General features: G+C 32.4%; 1 protein-coding gene and 1 long non-coding RNA gene across 2 annotated transcripts; both read right to left on the reverse strand.

The window, feature by feature from the left end:
- Positions 1-2,464: 2,464 nt before the first annotated feature.
- Positions 2,465-2,968, reverse strand: LOC130591035 (uncharacterized). The gene has a single exon (XM_057393918.1). The coding sequence runs from the start codon at positions 2,966-2,968 to the stop codon at positions 2,465-2,467; it is 504 nt and encodes a 167-aa protein (XP_057249901.1).
- A 12,755-nt stretch (positions 2,969-15,723) lies between these two features.
- Positions 15,724-16,827, reverse strand: LOC104898564 (uncharacterized). Its single transcript, XR_790809.4, has 2 exons — positions 16,315-16,827; positions 15,724-16,212 (listed from the first exon to the last, which is right to left on the reverse strand). It is a non-coding gene; the product is annotated as an uncharacterized LOC104898564 (long non-coding RNA).
- Positions 16,828-18,290: the final 1,463 nt, after the last annotated feature.

The raw sequence follows: 18,290 nt of genomic DNA on the forward strand, positions 1-18,290 counted from the left end.
CATGTTCATGTATTTGATGTTTAATTGGTGCTATGAGTTTGTATTCACTTCTAGTTAGTGTTTCCTATGATGATGTATACCGTTTAATGTTTATCAACACCACATCTCGATCAAACGTTTTAGAAGCCCCGTGTGCTAATAATACAGTGGTTCATAAGATCCTCTTAAGCACAACTACAAATTATTGCATCTTCCTAATGATATTCAAACAGAAATCTCACACAAATTCAACAATATTGAAGGAAAAATTAACCAAACTTGAAACTAATATCAATTAAATTTATGGAATAGACTAGAGCAGACCTTATCACACTCTTTTAATCTTCTTAAACATAAAAAAGATACAGCTAATGTGGTGCTTTAGCCAGTGGCTTACACAGTATTGTCAAGTGCCAATCCAAGATATGGGCAAAAGCGAAACGTGGAAACTCAAAACAAGCTAAATTCCATCTCATAAAAACAGAACACAAGGTAAAAACAGGATATCCTGTTACCTTGAAGGTGAAACCCCATACTCAGAATTATATCAATCCGTCATAGAGCAGCAACAATAGAAGCAGAAATGGCTTGAATATATTGATCATAAGTGTAAGGGGACTCCTAGTTGCTTAGCTTCCTCGTCCAATGTGCTTGATGCTGAGGAAATGCACATGGATTCTACTCCTTATGACAAGAAAGGCAGTCCTAGTAGAAGCTATGTTGAGAATTCTGAGTGCACGCCATCTGAATGTTTGAAGGAAACGAAGATTAAACTGTCCAATAATCTAAATCAGACTGCAGAACAGACTGAAGATTAACAGGAGTTTCCATAGTGTAATTGATTTTCCACTGCCATGTAAAGAGCAACAATGCAAGTCTCACAAAATTGAATCTCAGATCCATGATGAGCAATTTATTTTCTATAATCCTCTCATTTTCAGCCCCTCAAATTAAGCTATTCAGAGGGACACTCCACTTCCAACTCCAAAAATTGCTCATTAGTTGCAACCAACACATCCCAGGAGCAGAAAATAACACATCAAAGTGCACATCTACTCAAATTAATCTCTAAAATGATTGTAGAAACCCCAACAGCATGACAAGTACTGAATCAAAAGGCTCGAAATGGAGTCTATGCTTTCCGCGCACCCAACTTGAACCAAAGCAATTATCTGATCAACAATTTTACTGGTAGAACTAGCTACCACTTCATTGTAAGATGTAATAGCAACTGAATAAATAAACAAATTTTGTATTTGTAAATGGTGGTTTTAATACCTCTTATATTATTAGGCACCTATGAATTGTCTGAACTTTTATTTCAAATGTAATTAGATGTCTAGCAACTAGGACAACAACTGAGTGAACAACTATTTTGATTTGTAAATGGTGGTTTATAGCTGTTGCGTTCCAATTTCTAAAGCCAACACACTAGTTTAAATATTGTTAGGAAAGACGCAATAGTTTGTAATTGTGCTTAAGAGGAAGATGCAGTAGTTTGTAATTGTGCTTAAGATTCAATGTCCAATAGTTTTGCTTGAAGCATAAACTCGAGAAAATCAACTTAGCAAGAATATATATATATATATGTGCAGCTTGTACATAACAGAGTTTCAAATGTAAGCATAAATTGCAAGAAAGTAGATCATAAATCCAGATGTTCCATTGATCATTATTCAAAGAACTCAATCTTATAAATCCACAAACACAAACTAAATTGGTAATTAGCACAGTTACTTGATAAGACACTAATAATTACACTAATTGGATATAGATCATCATACATGAAACAAAATCTTATTTTATACATCTCTAAGGAACTCATCCACAATCTTGAATTCTATATATTGGAAGCCAAAGTCAATATCATGAAGGTTGTCTTCAGGCACCTGTAAAGGTTCACACAAATACTCCATAGAAGTAGTAGTACTATTGCCAGTAGAACAACCGGTTTCGCAATTTCTTTGATCACCCTCCATTGTATCATCCACAATGATATCCATACTTTCACCCACTTCCTCCACAGTAGTAGTAGCAGCAGCAGCATAGCAGCTAAGATCAGAAGAAGATGCGGTTTCATTTACATTATCATGGACCTCCATATCTTCACCCATATTATTTTCTTCGTCGCTAGAATAACCAAATATATCGAAATAAGTTGGTACGAAAGAGTTCTCCACATGATCAGTAGTAGCATTATTACCATCACCCTCCTTCATGGTATCATCCACGATGATGTCCAAACTTTTACCACTATCGACAAACTCCATACTTTCACCCAATTCCTCCATAGTAGTACTAGTAGTAGCAGCAACATTGCAGCTAAGATGATAAGTTGGTTGCTCAATCGTCTCTTGTACAGCTGCAGCGGCAGCGGCGGGCGGTTCCATCATGACGTTGGAAGAAGCAGGAGGTTTGCGCACATAAATCAGTCCTCGACATCCACGCTTGTTTTTTGCTCTACTATTTCCCTTGACTTTCATAGTTATCCGGCATAGAACAAATCCCTGATCTCTACTTGTAGTTGTTGCAAGAAGTCTGGATGGAAGGAATATTCATGCATCCTCCACTCTCCCTCCACCATTAATATACTGTTACTATCTTCTTTTTTAGGTTCTGGTACAAACTTAAAATACCTATCATAAGCAAAAACTTTTCCATCCTCATCTATAATCTCGTCAGGACGCTCTCCTTTCCATGTTCCAACTCCGACAATTCGACGTTGGTTATTTCTGACTTTATTTAGCTTGCTGCTAACTTTCTTGAGTTCGGTAAAAACGTAGCGAATTCTTTCTTCCTCTCGATCTTCTTTCATGGCCATATCTTTGAATAACTCATAGGGATGACAAGCATAAAGATTAACTTCGGTTATTGGATACTCCGGCGGAAGTTTTTTACCACAGATTTTGGGTTTTAGACACTCTGTAAATATTTCTTCAAGTGTTGGTATAAATTTGTAGCAAGGAATATTAAAAAAAGTAGTGCTCATTGTTACGTTGGAGCTGGTGCTTGGTGGTGTACTGGTGTGGGAAACAAGAAGGTATGCTGGTGCTTGGTGGTGTACTGGTGTGGGAAACAAGAAGGTATGCTGGTGCTTGGTGGTGTGGGAAACAATTCAAGAAGCTACGTATGCTTGTGCAGTGTGCTTGGTGGTGTTTAAATGTTTATGAAGTTGTAAGAAGTGCATTTAACTTCTTGATTTATAGAATACTTGATCGTAAAAGATAACTTCTTGATTTATAGATTACTCTAAAATCGTGACTCTCCTCTCCTACGACGTTGGGTCGGATTCTCTTTTTTTTTTTTTTAAATAAATTTTTAGATTATTGTAATTTCAATTCTTAACATCATTCTTTTTTTGTTATTTTTTTTTTTTGGACAAAGTACTGATCAGGTTTAGAAATGTTGTACTTCTTGTGATTTTTTTTTTTTAGTTTTACCCAAAATTATTGGCTTTTTTTACCGTATGAGTTGTTTGTATCCAAAATAGCATATTTGCAATATTCGATTTACGTTGAATTTAATTAGCAAGATGATTGTCAAATAACTGTTCCAAAACAGTTAGTTCTTGCACTTGCTGTTTGGGGTGACAAAGGTGTTTATAAACAATTTATTATAGCAAACTATAGTGTAGCTTTACCACAAATATGGGTTGGTTTAGGATAAAAATGTATAGTTTAAACACAAACATGGTTAGTTTAACATAGATTAGTGTAATTTAACCACAAGTTTACCATAGATTAGTGTGGTTTAACCATTAACATGGGTTGCTGTAGCGCAGACTAGTGTAGTTTCACCACAAACATGAGTTGGTTTAGCATATATTGGTGTAGTTTAACCACAAGTTTAGCATAGATTAGTGTAGTTTAACCATAAACATGGATTGCCGTAGCGCATACTAGTGTAGTTTCACCACAAACATGGGTTGGTTTAGCATAAACAAGTGTAGTTTAAACACAAACATGGGTTAGTTTAACATAACATATATTAGTGTAGTTTAACCACAAGCTTATCATAGATTAGTGTAGTTTCAGACTAGTGTAGTACTGTAGTTTCACCACAAACATGGGTTGGTTTAGCATAAACCAATGTAGTTTAAACACAAACATGGATTAGTTTAGCATATACTCCCTCTGTTTTTTTTTTTTGTCTTTCTCACTTTTCTGTACACATCTCCCAACGCACATTTTTAAACTTAAATATCTTTCATTATATATTAGTAAAAATTATAATGATTGAATATTAATAATGTACTATATGAGACGAATCAAACAAGATCCCACATGACTATATTTTTTCTTATAAATTGAAAAAAATTGAGAAGATTCTCTCTAAGTATGAATAGTGCCAAGATTCTAAGTGAGAACAATAAAAAAAATAGGGGGAGTATTAGTGTAGTTTAAGCATAGATTAGTGTAGTTTAACCATAAACATGGGTCGGTTTAGCGCAGACTAGTGTAGTTTTACCACAAACATGAGTTGGTTTAGCATAAACCACTGTAGTTCACTAGTAGAACAAATGCTTATTGCAGCGGTTTTTGGCGCGCAACAATTAAGAGGGCAACAATAGGTAATAACTATATTGTTGCGGTTTTTAACCGCAGAAATATTGGAAGATATTGTTGCGGTTTTTGGGTAAAACCGCAGTAATATATCTAACTTATAGCAGAATAATAAAGGATATTGCTCCAGTTCCTAGGGAAAACACCAGCAATATACTGTATTTAATAATGAAAAATACGCATATTGCTGCGGTTGTTGCCTAAAACCGCAGCAATATTTACTGGTACAACTAAAAAAAATCCGTATTTTGCAATCAAATTTGAAATATTAAAACCAAGCAATTAATCAATCCACTATTCGCCAAATTTACAGCCCATAGAAAGATAAAATGACATCTTATAATCAACAACAAAGTAAAAAAAAATTCAACTTCTAGAAATATTATTAAAAAATGTAAACGAATCAAAAAAAAATCTAGATCTGGTAAAATTACCAGAAAATTAAACAAACATATAGTAACAACAGATTTGGCCGCAAAAAAAAAAAACTAAATTACACCTAAAATAAAACAGATCTGGTCGCAACAACGAAGGAGTCACATAGCAACAACATCAACGAACGGTCGACAACGATGGCACTGGTACGGTAATGAAGAGAAAAACGAAAAATAAATTCAGATCTAAAAAAACTACCAAAATATTAAAAAAACGAAAAAAAAAACAAAAAAAGGGAAACATGTTTCGTTTCCGGTTGGTCTTCAGCCATCGAGGTAGAACTTGTCCAGTTGGTCTTCATTTCATGCGCTTGGTCTTCATTTCCAGTTGGTCTTCAGCGACGAATGTAAGGAGGAGAGAGAGAGATGTTTCGTTTCCGGTTCATCAGAAAAGCAAGGGGGGAGAAAGATGAGAGTGGGTAATGGTAATGAAGATTGTGTGAGTGAGACGCGAACGCTTAGCGGGAGTGAAACTCGAGGAGAGGGCGGTTATGGTGCATCGGAAAAGTACGAAACTCTAGGAAAGAGACGACTGAAAAGGAGGAAACTCAAGGAAAGGGACGGCTGAAAAGGAGGAGGAGAGGGACGGCTGAAAAGAAGGAGTAGAGGGACGGGTGAAAAGAAGGAGGAGAGAGAAAGGAGACTTGAAACCCTAGCGCCTCTTATGCGGCTGAAGGCTGAAAAAGGACTAAATGAGGGAGTGTCCAAACCTAGCGTCTGTTATGAAATAAATGATGATATTGCTGCGGTTTTTTTAAAAACCGTAGCAATATATTAAAATATTTTTTTCCAATATAATTTTAATATATTGCTGTGGTTTTTGTCAGAAACCGGAGCAATATGTCTAGTCAAAAAGTAAACTTTTTTCAAAAAAATTCCGTTGAAATCATATTGCTGCGGTTTTTGGCCGAAACCGCAGATATATCTTTATTTTATTTTTTTTTCTTTTTATGTGATATATTGCTGCTTATGGGTATAGTGGTTTAAACACAAACATGGGTTGGTTTAGCATAACTTAGTGTAGTTTAGACACAAGTTTTGCATAGTTTAGTGTAGTTTAACCATAAACATAGGTTGCTGTAGCTTAGACTAGTGTAGTTTCACCACAAACATGGGTTGGTTTAGCGTAAACAAGTGTAATTTAAGCACAAACATGGATTAGTTTAACATATATTAGTGTATTTTAACCACAAACTTAGCATAGATTAGTGTAGTTTAACCATAAACATGGGTTGGTTTAGCGCAGACTAGTGTAGTTTTACCACAAACATGGGTTAGTTTAGCATAAATCAGTGTAGTTTAACCACAAACATGGGTTAGTTTAACGTAGATTAGTATAATTTAAACACAAATTTAGCATAAATTAGTGTAGTTTACCCACAAACATGGGTTTAATGTGGGAATATGGGATATTGGAAATATAAAACCATAACGGTACTTTGAAAGTCACATGAAATTAAATGAACTTTTTTCATGACAAAAACAACCGTTTTCTTTACTCTTTCTCATATCCTCTTCTCTATTCTTAATATCGCGCGCCGAATCATCTTCTTCAACCTCTAATCCTCCTTTGTTTTATACTTGGTAATTATAAAATGACACCATCACATGGTTCCGCTGGTGATTCTTCCAACTCATGGGGTGGATTAATGAGGAATTGCAAGTGTGGGGTTCCTTGTGCAATTCAGACCGTCGCGAAGAAGAGTGGCAACCATCGAAGAAAGTTCAGGGGTTGTGGGATGTTTCTTGTGAGTATTCTTTAAACATTAGTTTTGCATTCGAGGAGTATAAATCATTATCGCTTTTATTTATTTGTACTCCCTCCGTTTCCTAAAGATCTTCTCACTTTTCGTTTAAGGGTGTTTCCAAAAGATCTTCCCACTTTTGCTTTATTCCTTATTTGGCAAAACAAATCTCCCTATTTATCCTCTCATGTCACTATCATATGGTCCACTATTACATTATTAATTCAATTTTACTCCCTTTCTCTCTCCTACTTTAACCCCTTTTTATTTGTTTATTTATCTTAACCCCTTTCTCTCTCCTACTTTACTCACACCATGCCCCACACAACTTGATTTTCCTTGGTATCTGTAGGAACAGTAAGTGAGAAGATCTTTAGGAAATGGAGGAAGTAATTGTTTAGGGTTTTAATACATTTTTCCTTACTGTCAGGAAGCGGATCGTGGTTATTTTCAGTGGTTGTATAATTATGAGCTTCCTAAATGTAGTGAATGCAGTGGTTGTAAGAAGATGAAAAAATTTTGCATTGGAGTCCGTGTTTTGAGAAGTGTAGTCATTAATTTGAAACGGAGGAAGTATAGAAGTAAGAGGTGCATACTCCGATGTCATCAATATACTGAAGTACTCATACAAAAGAAGAACAAAAATAGAGATATTGATTAGCTCAAAAAAAAAAAATAGAGATATTGATTGCTGGGAGAAAAGCCACCTAAAGAAAAGAAAATAGAAACATGGTTAATAATGCTAAACTGAAGTGTATAAATGAAGAAATCGAAGAGCAATGAGAACAGCAAAGTATAGTGGGTTTTTTTTTTTTACTTTTACTGTTGTCTTTTTTTACTTTAGCAAAATATAAATTAGAAACCCTTCAAGAATTCAAGTAGTAGTGACTGAAAAAAAATTTAAAGAGTGAGAAAATACGAGGAGTGAGAAAATATTTTACTTGTCACTTTTTTTTTAGGGAAGTTGTCACTTTCAAGTAGTAGTATAGAGGAGAGAGGAAAGAGAATTGTACTTTTAAAAAGTTTTTGTGCTTTCTTAAGAACCTTTTCGATGTAGTGAGATTGAGACAAGCTCAATTTACCTTTGCTTCTTTTAATTCTAATTCCTAGAATGACATCCGCCTCCCCCAAATCTTTCATTGAGAACTTAGACGAAAGAAAAAATTTACTCCACTCAACTTGGGATAAATCAGTTCCAAATATTAATATGTCATCTACATATAAGCAAATCATTACACCATGACCATTGTCATCGAATTTGCTATATACACACTTGTCTGAATTTTTCAATTTGAAGTCGTTAGACAACACTACATCATCAAACTTTTGATGTCATTGCTTAGGTGCTTGTTTTAGCCCATACAAAGATCTAATTAATTTGCAAACTTTTTGTTCTTGACCTTTGACAACAAACCCAACATTGTCTCGTGTAAACCTCCTCATCTAACTCTCCATTCAAGAATGTTGTCTTGACATCCATTTGATGGATCACAAGATTATGGATTGCCGCAAGAGCAATCAATAATCTTATAGTGGTGATTCGAGCTACGGGTGCATATGTATCGAAACAATCGATTCCCCGGCTTTAGGGAAAAGCCTCGAGCCACTAACCGGGCTTTGAACTTGTCAATAGTTCCATCGACATTCATTTTTTTCTTGAAAATCCATTTACACCCTATTGGTTTACATTTAGGAGGTAGGTCCGATCCGCTAGAACCCATGTGTTATTCCCCATGATCGAGTCCATTTCATCATCAATAACTTCCTTCCAAAATGGAGCATCTTGAGATTTCATGTGTAATACTCCGTATTTTTTAGTAAGTTACTATTTATATTTTTATAAAAGTTTTAGTATTTTAAAAAGGTTTTATTTACTAAAAAGGCTTATTATTTATTAAAAAGGCTTTTATAAAAGATTTTGAGTATTTATAAATAAATTGTAGCCCAAATAAATATTGGGTCTAAGTTTACTAGTTTTGAAACCCAAGTACTTTGGTAACAAAATTTTAAAAATGTTTTAAAAAGGTTTACAAAAAAAAAAAAGGAAAAAGATTTTATTGAAAAAAAAAAAAAAGACAAAAAAAAAAAAATCAACACAATCTCACGCGGCAGCGTGAGGTGAGTCTATGACTCTTTGGTTGTTGTTTTTGTTTTTGGTTATCTTTTAGTTATTTATCTTATACAAATATGTATTATGGAATAATTTATATCTTTTTCCTAATCTTAGTTGGATAAGCGTAAATATTAGTTATATCCAACTAGTTTAGTTTATATTTTTTCCTAAATCTATCTTTTAGTTTCCTAATCCTATTCCGATTCTACTTTTCCAACTAGTATAAATAGGGGTCTCCACCCATCATATTTTTCACACCAAATTTGAGGAATAAATCTCTTTTCTCAAGTTTAAACTCTCTCTCCCTTTTAGCCTACCTTTCTCTTTCTCCCTAGTCCTTATTAATTTTCAAGGTGCGTGTATTTGTAGATTTTTTAATAATTGTTTTACAAGTGTAGTATCATGTTTTTAGGAAAAATATATTAGATTGGAGTGCATGTTGTTTGAGTTTAATATGAACAACATGATTTTTTTTAGTTGAACTTGTCGAATATTATGTTTTATAATATGTTTGAAGTCGGCGTAGGTAGCCGCAGGATTATTTTAACAATCATTATCACATTCTTTGTTTGAAATTCCATATCATCTACTAGTATGAAAATTGTTTAAAGTTTTCATATCATACACTAGCATGAATACTGAAGAGCAACGTGATTAGCAAGACCAAAACTATTATGGTTTTATGATTGTTTTTACGGTTTTTTCACCAAATACCCCCGACAAATCATAAAATTCACAATATACCCTCAATGTTTCAACAATTCACCGTATACCCTTGAGTTTTCGAAAACGTGCACCAGATACCCTTTTCTTAACTTTCGTTAACCCACCGTTAGCTTTATTTACGTTTTTGCCATCATTAAACCCTAACCCTAATCTAACCTAACCCTAATCCTAATTCAACCCTAATCCTTCCATTAAACCCTAACCCTAACCCTACCTCTTTGGCAGCCCCACCCCCCCCTCCACCCTACCCCGCCCCTACCCTTCCCCCTCCCCACCGCCGGCCTCCCCCACCGCCGGCCTTCCCCACTGCCTGCGCGTCTGTCACCGCCGGCTTCCCCTCACCCATTCCCCGCTGATTTCCCCGGCGATTTCCCAGCCCCCACCCTCACCGCCGATTCCCAGCCACCGACTTCCCAACCCCGTTGATTTCCCAGCCCCGATTTTACAACCCTTCGAAAAATCCCACCCCTCCCTCTAACGCTAAACCCCACCCCATCGATTTTCCCGCTCGCCGGAGCTTTACTTCCTCGCGTTGTGTCGCTGCTTTGCTGCTTCGCCGGAGATTTTACAACCCTTCGAGAAATTGGCGGCGAGGGAGTAGGGGAGGGGCTGCAAGGCTTGCGACGGTAGAGGCGGTGGAGGGGGAGGGGAGAGGGAGCGTGCTGCGGCGGTGGGGGAGGGGGAGGGGGGGGGGGGGGGGGGGTGGGGGTTGGGTGGGGTGGGGGGCTGGTGTAGGGGAGGGGCTGGTGTAGGGTTTGGATTTTAGGGTTAGGTTTAGATGTTAGGGATTAGGGTTTAAATTAGAGTTAGTGAATAATGATGGCAAAATTGTAAATAAAGCAAACGGCAGCCTAACGTCCGTTAGAAAAAGGGTATATGGTGCACAAAAATGAAAAGTCAGGGGTATATGGTGAATTGTTGAAACATTGAGGGTATATTGTGAATTTTTTGATTTGTCGGGGGTATTTGGTGAAATAACCGTTATTTTTAAGAGTTTTCAAAGTTATTCTACGAACAAATTATTTATGCCTTTATATGGCTAAAGTCTTATATAAGAATTATTATTCTTTTTAAAGGAGGATTATTTCCGAAGGATTTTTATTAGTTACATGATCTTTTATGATCACAATTTATAAAGAGGCCACAGCTTGTTATTTATTAGCAAGAACGGTAGCTATTATATTATTTACCCATGTACTTTTTGTATAAGTCATGTGGACAAGGTAGTAACCCCTCATAATAGACTCAGTAAGGAATACTAAACTTGGGGGGTGTGCACACTTTAGGCAAGGTACCTAGGCAAGGAAAAGGATTTTTATTAAAGTTATATACTTTATATTATACAAGTATCCAAGGAGTTTATACAAATTATTTCAAGTATCCAAGGAAGGTTTATATGAGTATTTTAAATGTTTAGTAAAGTATTTAAATTTCCGCATATACATGTACTCAGTATTTTTTACTGACACGCATTTTGTTTTGTTTTGTTTTATGGCTTTGTCCCTGTGATGACCCTTTTGGTGAGCAGATTTACAGGTTGATGCATACTTCATATGGGGGAGCTAGTGAGGAATCATAGTTAGTCAAGGAGTTGTTATTTTATTGTCTTTATTTCCATTGTTATATAATTGTACAATAAAGTTTATATTTATAAAGAGAAGTTAGTTCGGTTATTCCGCTGCATTAGTTTAAAGTTCAGTTAGTAGTTAGTATTAAAGCCTTTAACGTTATCACGTGGCGGTAATACTCTCAAGTTTCTCAAGGAGTTTTATATTAAAATAAGTTTTCCAAAAGAGAGAAATTTGGGGGTGTTACAAAGTGGTATCAGTTTTCCAGGTTCTTTTTGAAAATAAAATAAACAGTCAATGAGAGTATGGGTAGATCTAGGAAGGGCATATAAGCTAGAGTTTCGCATTCTATTTGCATTTTTTTTTGACATTTTATATTATGTGAAAAAAAATACTTCTTTTTTTTAAGCAAATACTTATATTTTCAAGTATAAATATTTTCTGATTTATATTTTGAAGAACGGAATAAGTATGTGGATTTATTTTTCTGAGGAAAGTTCTGGCTAAGGAAAGACTTGGTACTTAAGTTGGCCGTTTGTGCCGCACCTCTCTTTCCTGGGAACTCACTCGATAATTATTCATACACTAAGCCTAGTACTCAAATAAACAACTCTTTGGTCATATACATATATAGTATTTTTCAAGAATATCAAACAAATTTTTTTTATATAGGAATTTCAAATATTTTTTCGATTCATTTGAAATTATAGTTCAAATTTATTTTTATTTTGACTATTATTCAACATGCATCCCTTATTTTACTTATAAATCTATATATATTTATTTGAATTATAAAGTATTGTTTTTTTTAAAGAATTGTTTAGTGTTTATTGTCTATTTGTAATATGATTATTTTGAATATATTTTAAGGAAGTTTGACTTATTGTCAAGTTAATATGAAAAATCTTCGTATTTTTCATAAGCAAAAGAAAGTGTTATTATGCAAGATGTTTATTATAAGAATTGAGTTATTATTCTGTCTTTCATGACATATTATTAAGAAAAGCTACTTGCAAGTTGTGAGATTACTATCTCTTACGATATTTTTTTGGCATGTATATTTTCTATGAGTTGAACTTGGTTTTTTTTTATGTCTTATATGACATGTATGCATGTGATCCAATTCATGCAAAGTGATTTATATACATTGTGTAAAGCATCAATATGTTTATTTGTTGATTTATAAGTGTTAGGAGAACCTATGAGTTCAAAGTAAGCCATGTTGATATTTAGATTCATTATAGGTGAAGATAGTTCTAGTTTATTCCTTTGAAGGAAAGAAGTTTAGTAGTTATTTTTTTTAGGAGTGAAGAAGGCAATACATTATACTATGTGCTAAGAATTGTGAAATTAGTCATTTGAAGTTTTATGTAGTTGGATGATCTTTAATGTTTAGTGACATGAGTAAGGAAGAGAAATTTCATAATTTGTGGAAACAAGTAGGAGGTCAATGGTTTATACCAGCTTGGAGGAATTATTAAGATTTAGATAAGTTATATATTTTGTTTATGGATATAGTCAACACCGTCTTAGCAATGATATAGACATAACCTTTTGAAAGGTGACAAAATAAGGAAGATTATGAGGACCTTACAGGTATACGAGTACCATATTTGAAGTTGGATTTAATTAAGGAATTTTCCCCTATGCTGAATCGCAATTTTAAAGGAGTTATCGTTGTTATAGTTAACAAAGAAAGTACGAAGTAAGACCATATTTGAAATTTAGCAGGTTCCTTTAGATCATTTTTGTTTTAAAGGTGAAGTAAGATACTAGAATTTCTAAATGTATTCTAAGTTGATTTTGGGATTATTGAGTTCAAGAGGAGTATTATTTTTGGAGTAGTCTTAAACTTTGCTTGAATGATAGTGTATAATTGTTGTTTTGGATAAATGAAAGATAGAGTGATTATAAGGATTGGTATATCACTTATTGAAATAAATAGTGACTCTAATAATAGAAGAAATAATTCTTTTGGGAGAAATCTGGAGCTTAATAAAAGAGAAAAAGGGAAGAAACTAGTCAATCAAGGTTTGATTTTGGAAAGAGTAGTCGTATTTTTATATTATGGATCTAAGCATTGAGTTTATATTATGTGAAGGAGTTAATTTTATTGAATTGAAGATTGTATGAGGAAAGATTGTTTATTTACTATCTCAAGTCCTAGTTGAGCTACTGTCTATTTTTTAGAGAATATTAATTATGGTACTTTAAGAAAAATTCTGAAGCTGAATTTCGAGGAATTTTAGTTTTGAGGATCTAAGTAAGGAAGTCTTTTTTTTCCTTCAATTATATGTTGTGTTAGTATATATACTAACAAGTTTTGCTTGTGAATAATGATGAATTGATTTAATTTTGATTTGTAATAAAGTATAGGAGCAAGGGTAATTCATTTTTATGATATTCATTGTGAGAGCTTCATGAGTTTTATGAAGCTGATTAAATTTTGAGGAGAAAACAAATGTATTTTACAAACAAAAGGAAAAAGCTGTTTGAATATTATATTTTCGAGTAAAGCTTACGAAAGGTTTTATAAAGTTCTTTTGTTCTCACTATATTATAGCATTTTGATAATATATTAGTATTTTCTCAAATAGTTTTCCTACAAAACTTGTCCTTAGTATCAGTATGTAATTCTTTATTATTTCAAGAATTTGGAAAATTTTCCTACTCAATTCGTATAACTTTTTAGCTGTCATAAACTACCTTTGTACTTATTCAAATACTTCTTTATTATGTTTATCTATTTTAAGGCAATTATTTCTATTATTAATACCTTGAATAGAGGTTTTTTTTAAAAGTTTAAAGTTATTTTTGAAAGTGTTATTTCTCTCTAGTGATTTATTATTACATTTCCACAATCGATTTCTTTATTGTTTGATTACAAAGTTGGTAAATAATTTTAAGTAATTTTAAGCCTTAGCGAGTTACGGGGCGTAACTCCTTTTAAGGGGGTAGAATGCGATAGAGTTTCGCGCTTTTAACTTAAAACACTATTTTTGACCTATATTTTGACTTATTTTATGAGTTATTAAGTGAGCAACTTACTTTAATAGAAATTTGGTATATGTAATTATTGCTTTATTTTTACTTGCTTGCTGCTGTTCAAGTTTCGAGGACGAAACTTCTTTTAAGGGGGTAGTCTGTAACACTCCGTATTTTTTAGTAAGTTACTATTTATATTTTTATAAAAGTTTTAGTATTTTAAAAAGGTTTTATTTACTAAAAAGGCTTATTATTTATTAAAAAAGCTTTAATAAAAGATTTTGAGTATTTATAAATAAATTGTAGCCCAAATAAATATTGGGTCTAAGTTTACCAGTTTTGAAACCCAAGTACTTTGGTAACAAAATTTTAAAAATGTTTTAAAAAGGTTTACAAAAAAAAAAGGAAAAAGATTTTAATGAAAAAAAAAAAAAGACAAAAAAAAAAATCAACACAATCTCACGCGGCAGCGTGAGGTGAGTCTATGACTCTTTGGTTGTTGTTTTTGTTTTTGGTTATCTTTTAGTAGTGGTGTCAGAATCAGATCTGACCGCTGGGTCAACCTGATTTTGACCTGACTTGAACCTGGTTCGACCTGTGAGGGTCAGTCCTTAGACCTGACCGAAACCTGACCTGGGATTACCCAGACCTGACCGGCACCCGGCAAGATTATATCCTGACCTGTTCAGACAGACCTGCTCTCAAACCCGAACCCGACCGCAATCAACAAGATATTATTAAAATTCAATTTTTTTTATATCTACAAAATAATTTAAATATGTTAATTTATAAAATTGCTTACATTTAATAATTAATTAAATAAAAATTAAAAATTAAATTACATTTAATTTGACTATTTGAAGGTTACACTTTCAATATCATGTATTTGTTTATATTTTTATTTATTTTCTTTATTTTTGAATTATTTGTGTACATTATTCTCTTGTTTTAATTTTACATCTATTGATGTATATTATTAAAGTCACAATGTCAACATGTAAATTATTTTTACTAAAATTAAATTGAACAAAAATTGGCTGTCAAAAAAAAAAATTGAACAAAAATTGAGTTGAAACTTGACAAATTTTAATCAAAAATTGAACTTGACTAACCAAAGCTGTTTAGTAATCAAATTAATTTATTGTTATCTACATCAAATTGTACTTGAATTCACAAGTCAATTATTTTTACTTTGATTTTTTTATTAAACTTATTAAACCTAAGATAACATCAACTTACAAAACTATTTCTAGATCCCAAACCAGCAATTTTAAATCGCTTAATCAAGTACTTGTTAACTACTGGTTTTATGCAAATCTTGTTCAATTAACAAACACCACCAACAATCTTTATCATTTCTGAAAACGCAAGAGATTCTACATGCAATATCATAATACAGCTAAATTAATAAGAATATAAAAATAAGAAAAGACAGTAAATAAACAAATAAATTAACAAAAACAAGAAGAAAAATACAGTATACGAAAAAATAAATTAATAAAAACAAGAAAAATGAATTACAAAATTCTGAATTATTCAGCGCAAAAAATAATATTATACGAATTAAAAATCTAAAACCTAATATTTAAACAAGCTAAATTAATAAACGAATTGCGAAAATAATGTATATTGACAAGCTAAATCAAAAATCTAAAACAATATTCAGCCTTGTTGAAGATTTCGACAATTAAAAATCTAAAAATAATATATAAACAAGCTAAATTAAGAAATAATTTACAACGATGAACAAACTAAATTAAAAATAGACAAAATTTCCCCTCAAAGAAAAAATAGACAAAATTTAGTTAGAGTTTATTAAAATTACAATTAAACGCTGAATAATTCAGAATTTTAATAAACTAAATTAAAAATAAACGCTAAAAATCTTTCGACATTCTCACTCTCATCAACTCCACATCTCCTTCCTCTGAATCAACTCTTCGTTTCCGATTCCTTCCGTCGATTCGTCCTCCTACCATATTCCATTTTCACGTCCTCCTGATCCTTGTCAACCAAGACAACACGGACACCTTCAGTGAAATCTTCTCTAAGTGAAGATCTTAAAGCAATTCTATACTCTAGTTTTATCACTCCGCTCAGCTATATCAAGCAGCAAAAGAGAAATTAAAGGAGGACAAAATTGTTACCAAAAATGCATGAAATGTGGTAGGAGGACGTGAAAATAGAATGGTTATGACTTACTTTTGACAGATCAGCATCATTACTTCTGAGGCCTGATCCCTAATGTGATAGAGATAGAGGAAGGAGAGGTTGGCGTGCGGTTGTTGACGACGGTTGTTGATGAGCTATAACCGGTCTTGGAGGACTGAACCCACGTATGTGGCAAAATACATAAAAATGGTGGCTGTGAGAGAGGATCTGAGAAAGTAGATAGAGGAAGGAGAGGACGGTTGTGCCGTCGAGGGAGATGGCCAGATGGGAGATCGATGAAAAATGTGGGTGCTTCTTTTATACCTAAGAATGTTAGGGTTTTTTAAATTCAATCTCATTCGTTTGATCGAAATCATCAACGGATGAGATTAGATCCCTTTTTTCCCCTCTTTTATATTTCAATACACAATTAATGGTTAGATTTTAATCCTTCTCATATCAATGGTTCTAATTCATGATCCATGATATCATTTTTTAGCCAATAGAAAAATAGAATAACCTAGCACATGGATTGATGACCTAGCACATGGATTGATAATCTTATATTCTATCACTTAATAGTTCTTATGTTGGTTTAGTCTTACGGTCTTTAGTAATTAGTTAATTATTACTATTTCATTATAATTTTAAATTTTAATTATCTTTATTGAAGTTGTTATTAGTATTATTTAAGTATAATTATCATTTATTAATTAGCATAGTATAACTATTATTATTAGATTAAAATTGTGATTTGAGTTTCTAAATTTTTATTCGACTCCTTATAGCATTATTTATACAACTATCAAACTATTATTCAATTAAGTAATTTTATGTGCCATTGATTTTTATGATCTAACGGTTTAGGTTTTCTCCTTAGTTGGTATTGGATTTTTCCTTAATAAAAGAAATAATCCTACTAAATTAATGAATTATTATCCCAAACAGCTAACCCTATACTCCAAAACTTAAACCCAAATCTCATACACAATGTTCCTATTCTCGTGTCAATTATCTCATAGTCTCATTTATCATAAATTAATTAGGGAATAACAAATATTCATATCATAAAACAAATAAACCAATCATATGAATATATACTTGAAAAATTATCTTGAATCTTTATAATGTAATGAGCATAAATGCTAACCATTAAATTTTTATACTAGCTACATTGTTATAAGGTCATTACTTACGAAACTATACTTGGATTACTTATACAACTATTACTTGCTTAATTAATGTTTTGATTATAGTCATTTACGTGAATGTATATAACAATATAATTATATTGATGTGTTATAGCATACATATACTTTTGCTTATCAAGCTATACTTCTTATAGTGTTACGTATACAACTATCACCCAATCACGTAATAGTTATATTATATCTATTTAAGTGACTTATTGTGTAACGATATAACTTATATGAATTTCATTGAGTTGATACTAACTTCTTATAATTTATGTTTATTATTATTATTGTTCTCATTGTCATTGTTGTTGTTGTTGTTAATAACTTCTTAAATAATCTTATAGCTTATAAAGACAAGGGAGTGTTATTGTTGTTAATCTTATACTAGTATTAAACTATATGGTTGTTAAATGTTAACAAGTTACTACTTGTTAACTATTTTACTTAACTTATGGTTGTTATTGTTAAGAGTTAACTTATTTTAATAAGTTATGATTAACTATTTTACTTAACTTATGGTTGTTACTTGTTACATGTTCTTATGATTAACTATTATCATTTTCATTTGATGTTTATTTGTAGTATTGTTCTCATTACCATCATAGCTATTTACAAACTTATATATCAATCATAATGCTTATAATAATAAATCATTTATATCAAGTTTGGAATTGATCGTATACTCGTTATTATTGTCGTTGGTTATAATATATAATATTAAAACATATGAATAATCGTTCTACTCCTTTACTCATTAGAGTCGTTTTACGCAGTTGATTATTAGAAATAAGAGTTGACTAAAAGAATACATTAAACATCACGGTAATCAAT

Source organism: Beta vulgaris, chromosome 4, assembly GCF_026745355.1.
Source record: "Beta vulgaris subsp. vulgaris cultivar EL10 chromosome 4, EL10.2, whole genome shotgun sequence".
NCBI classification, from domain to species: Eukaryota; Viridiplantae; Streptophyta; class Magnoliopsida; order Caryophyllales; family Amaranthaceae; genus Beta; species Beta vulgaris.

What these genes read in the sequence shown, in the direction of transcription:
- LOC130591035 (XM_057393918.1), bottom strand. Translation starts at nt 2,968, where the DNA reads ATGAGCACTACTTTTTTTAATATTCCTTGCTACAAATTTATACCAACA.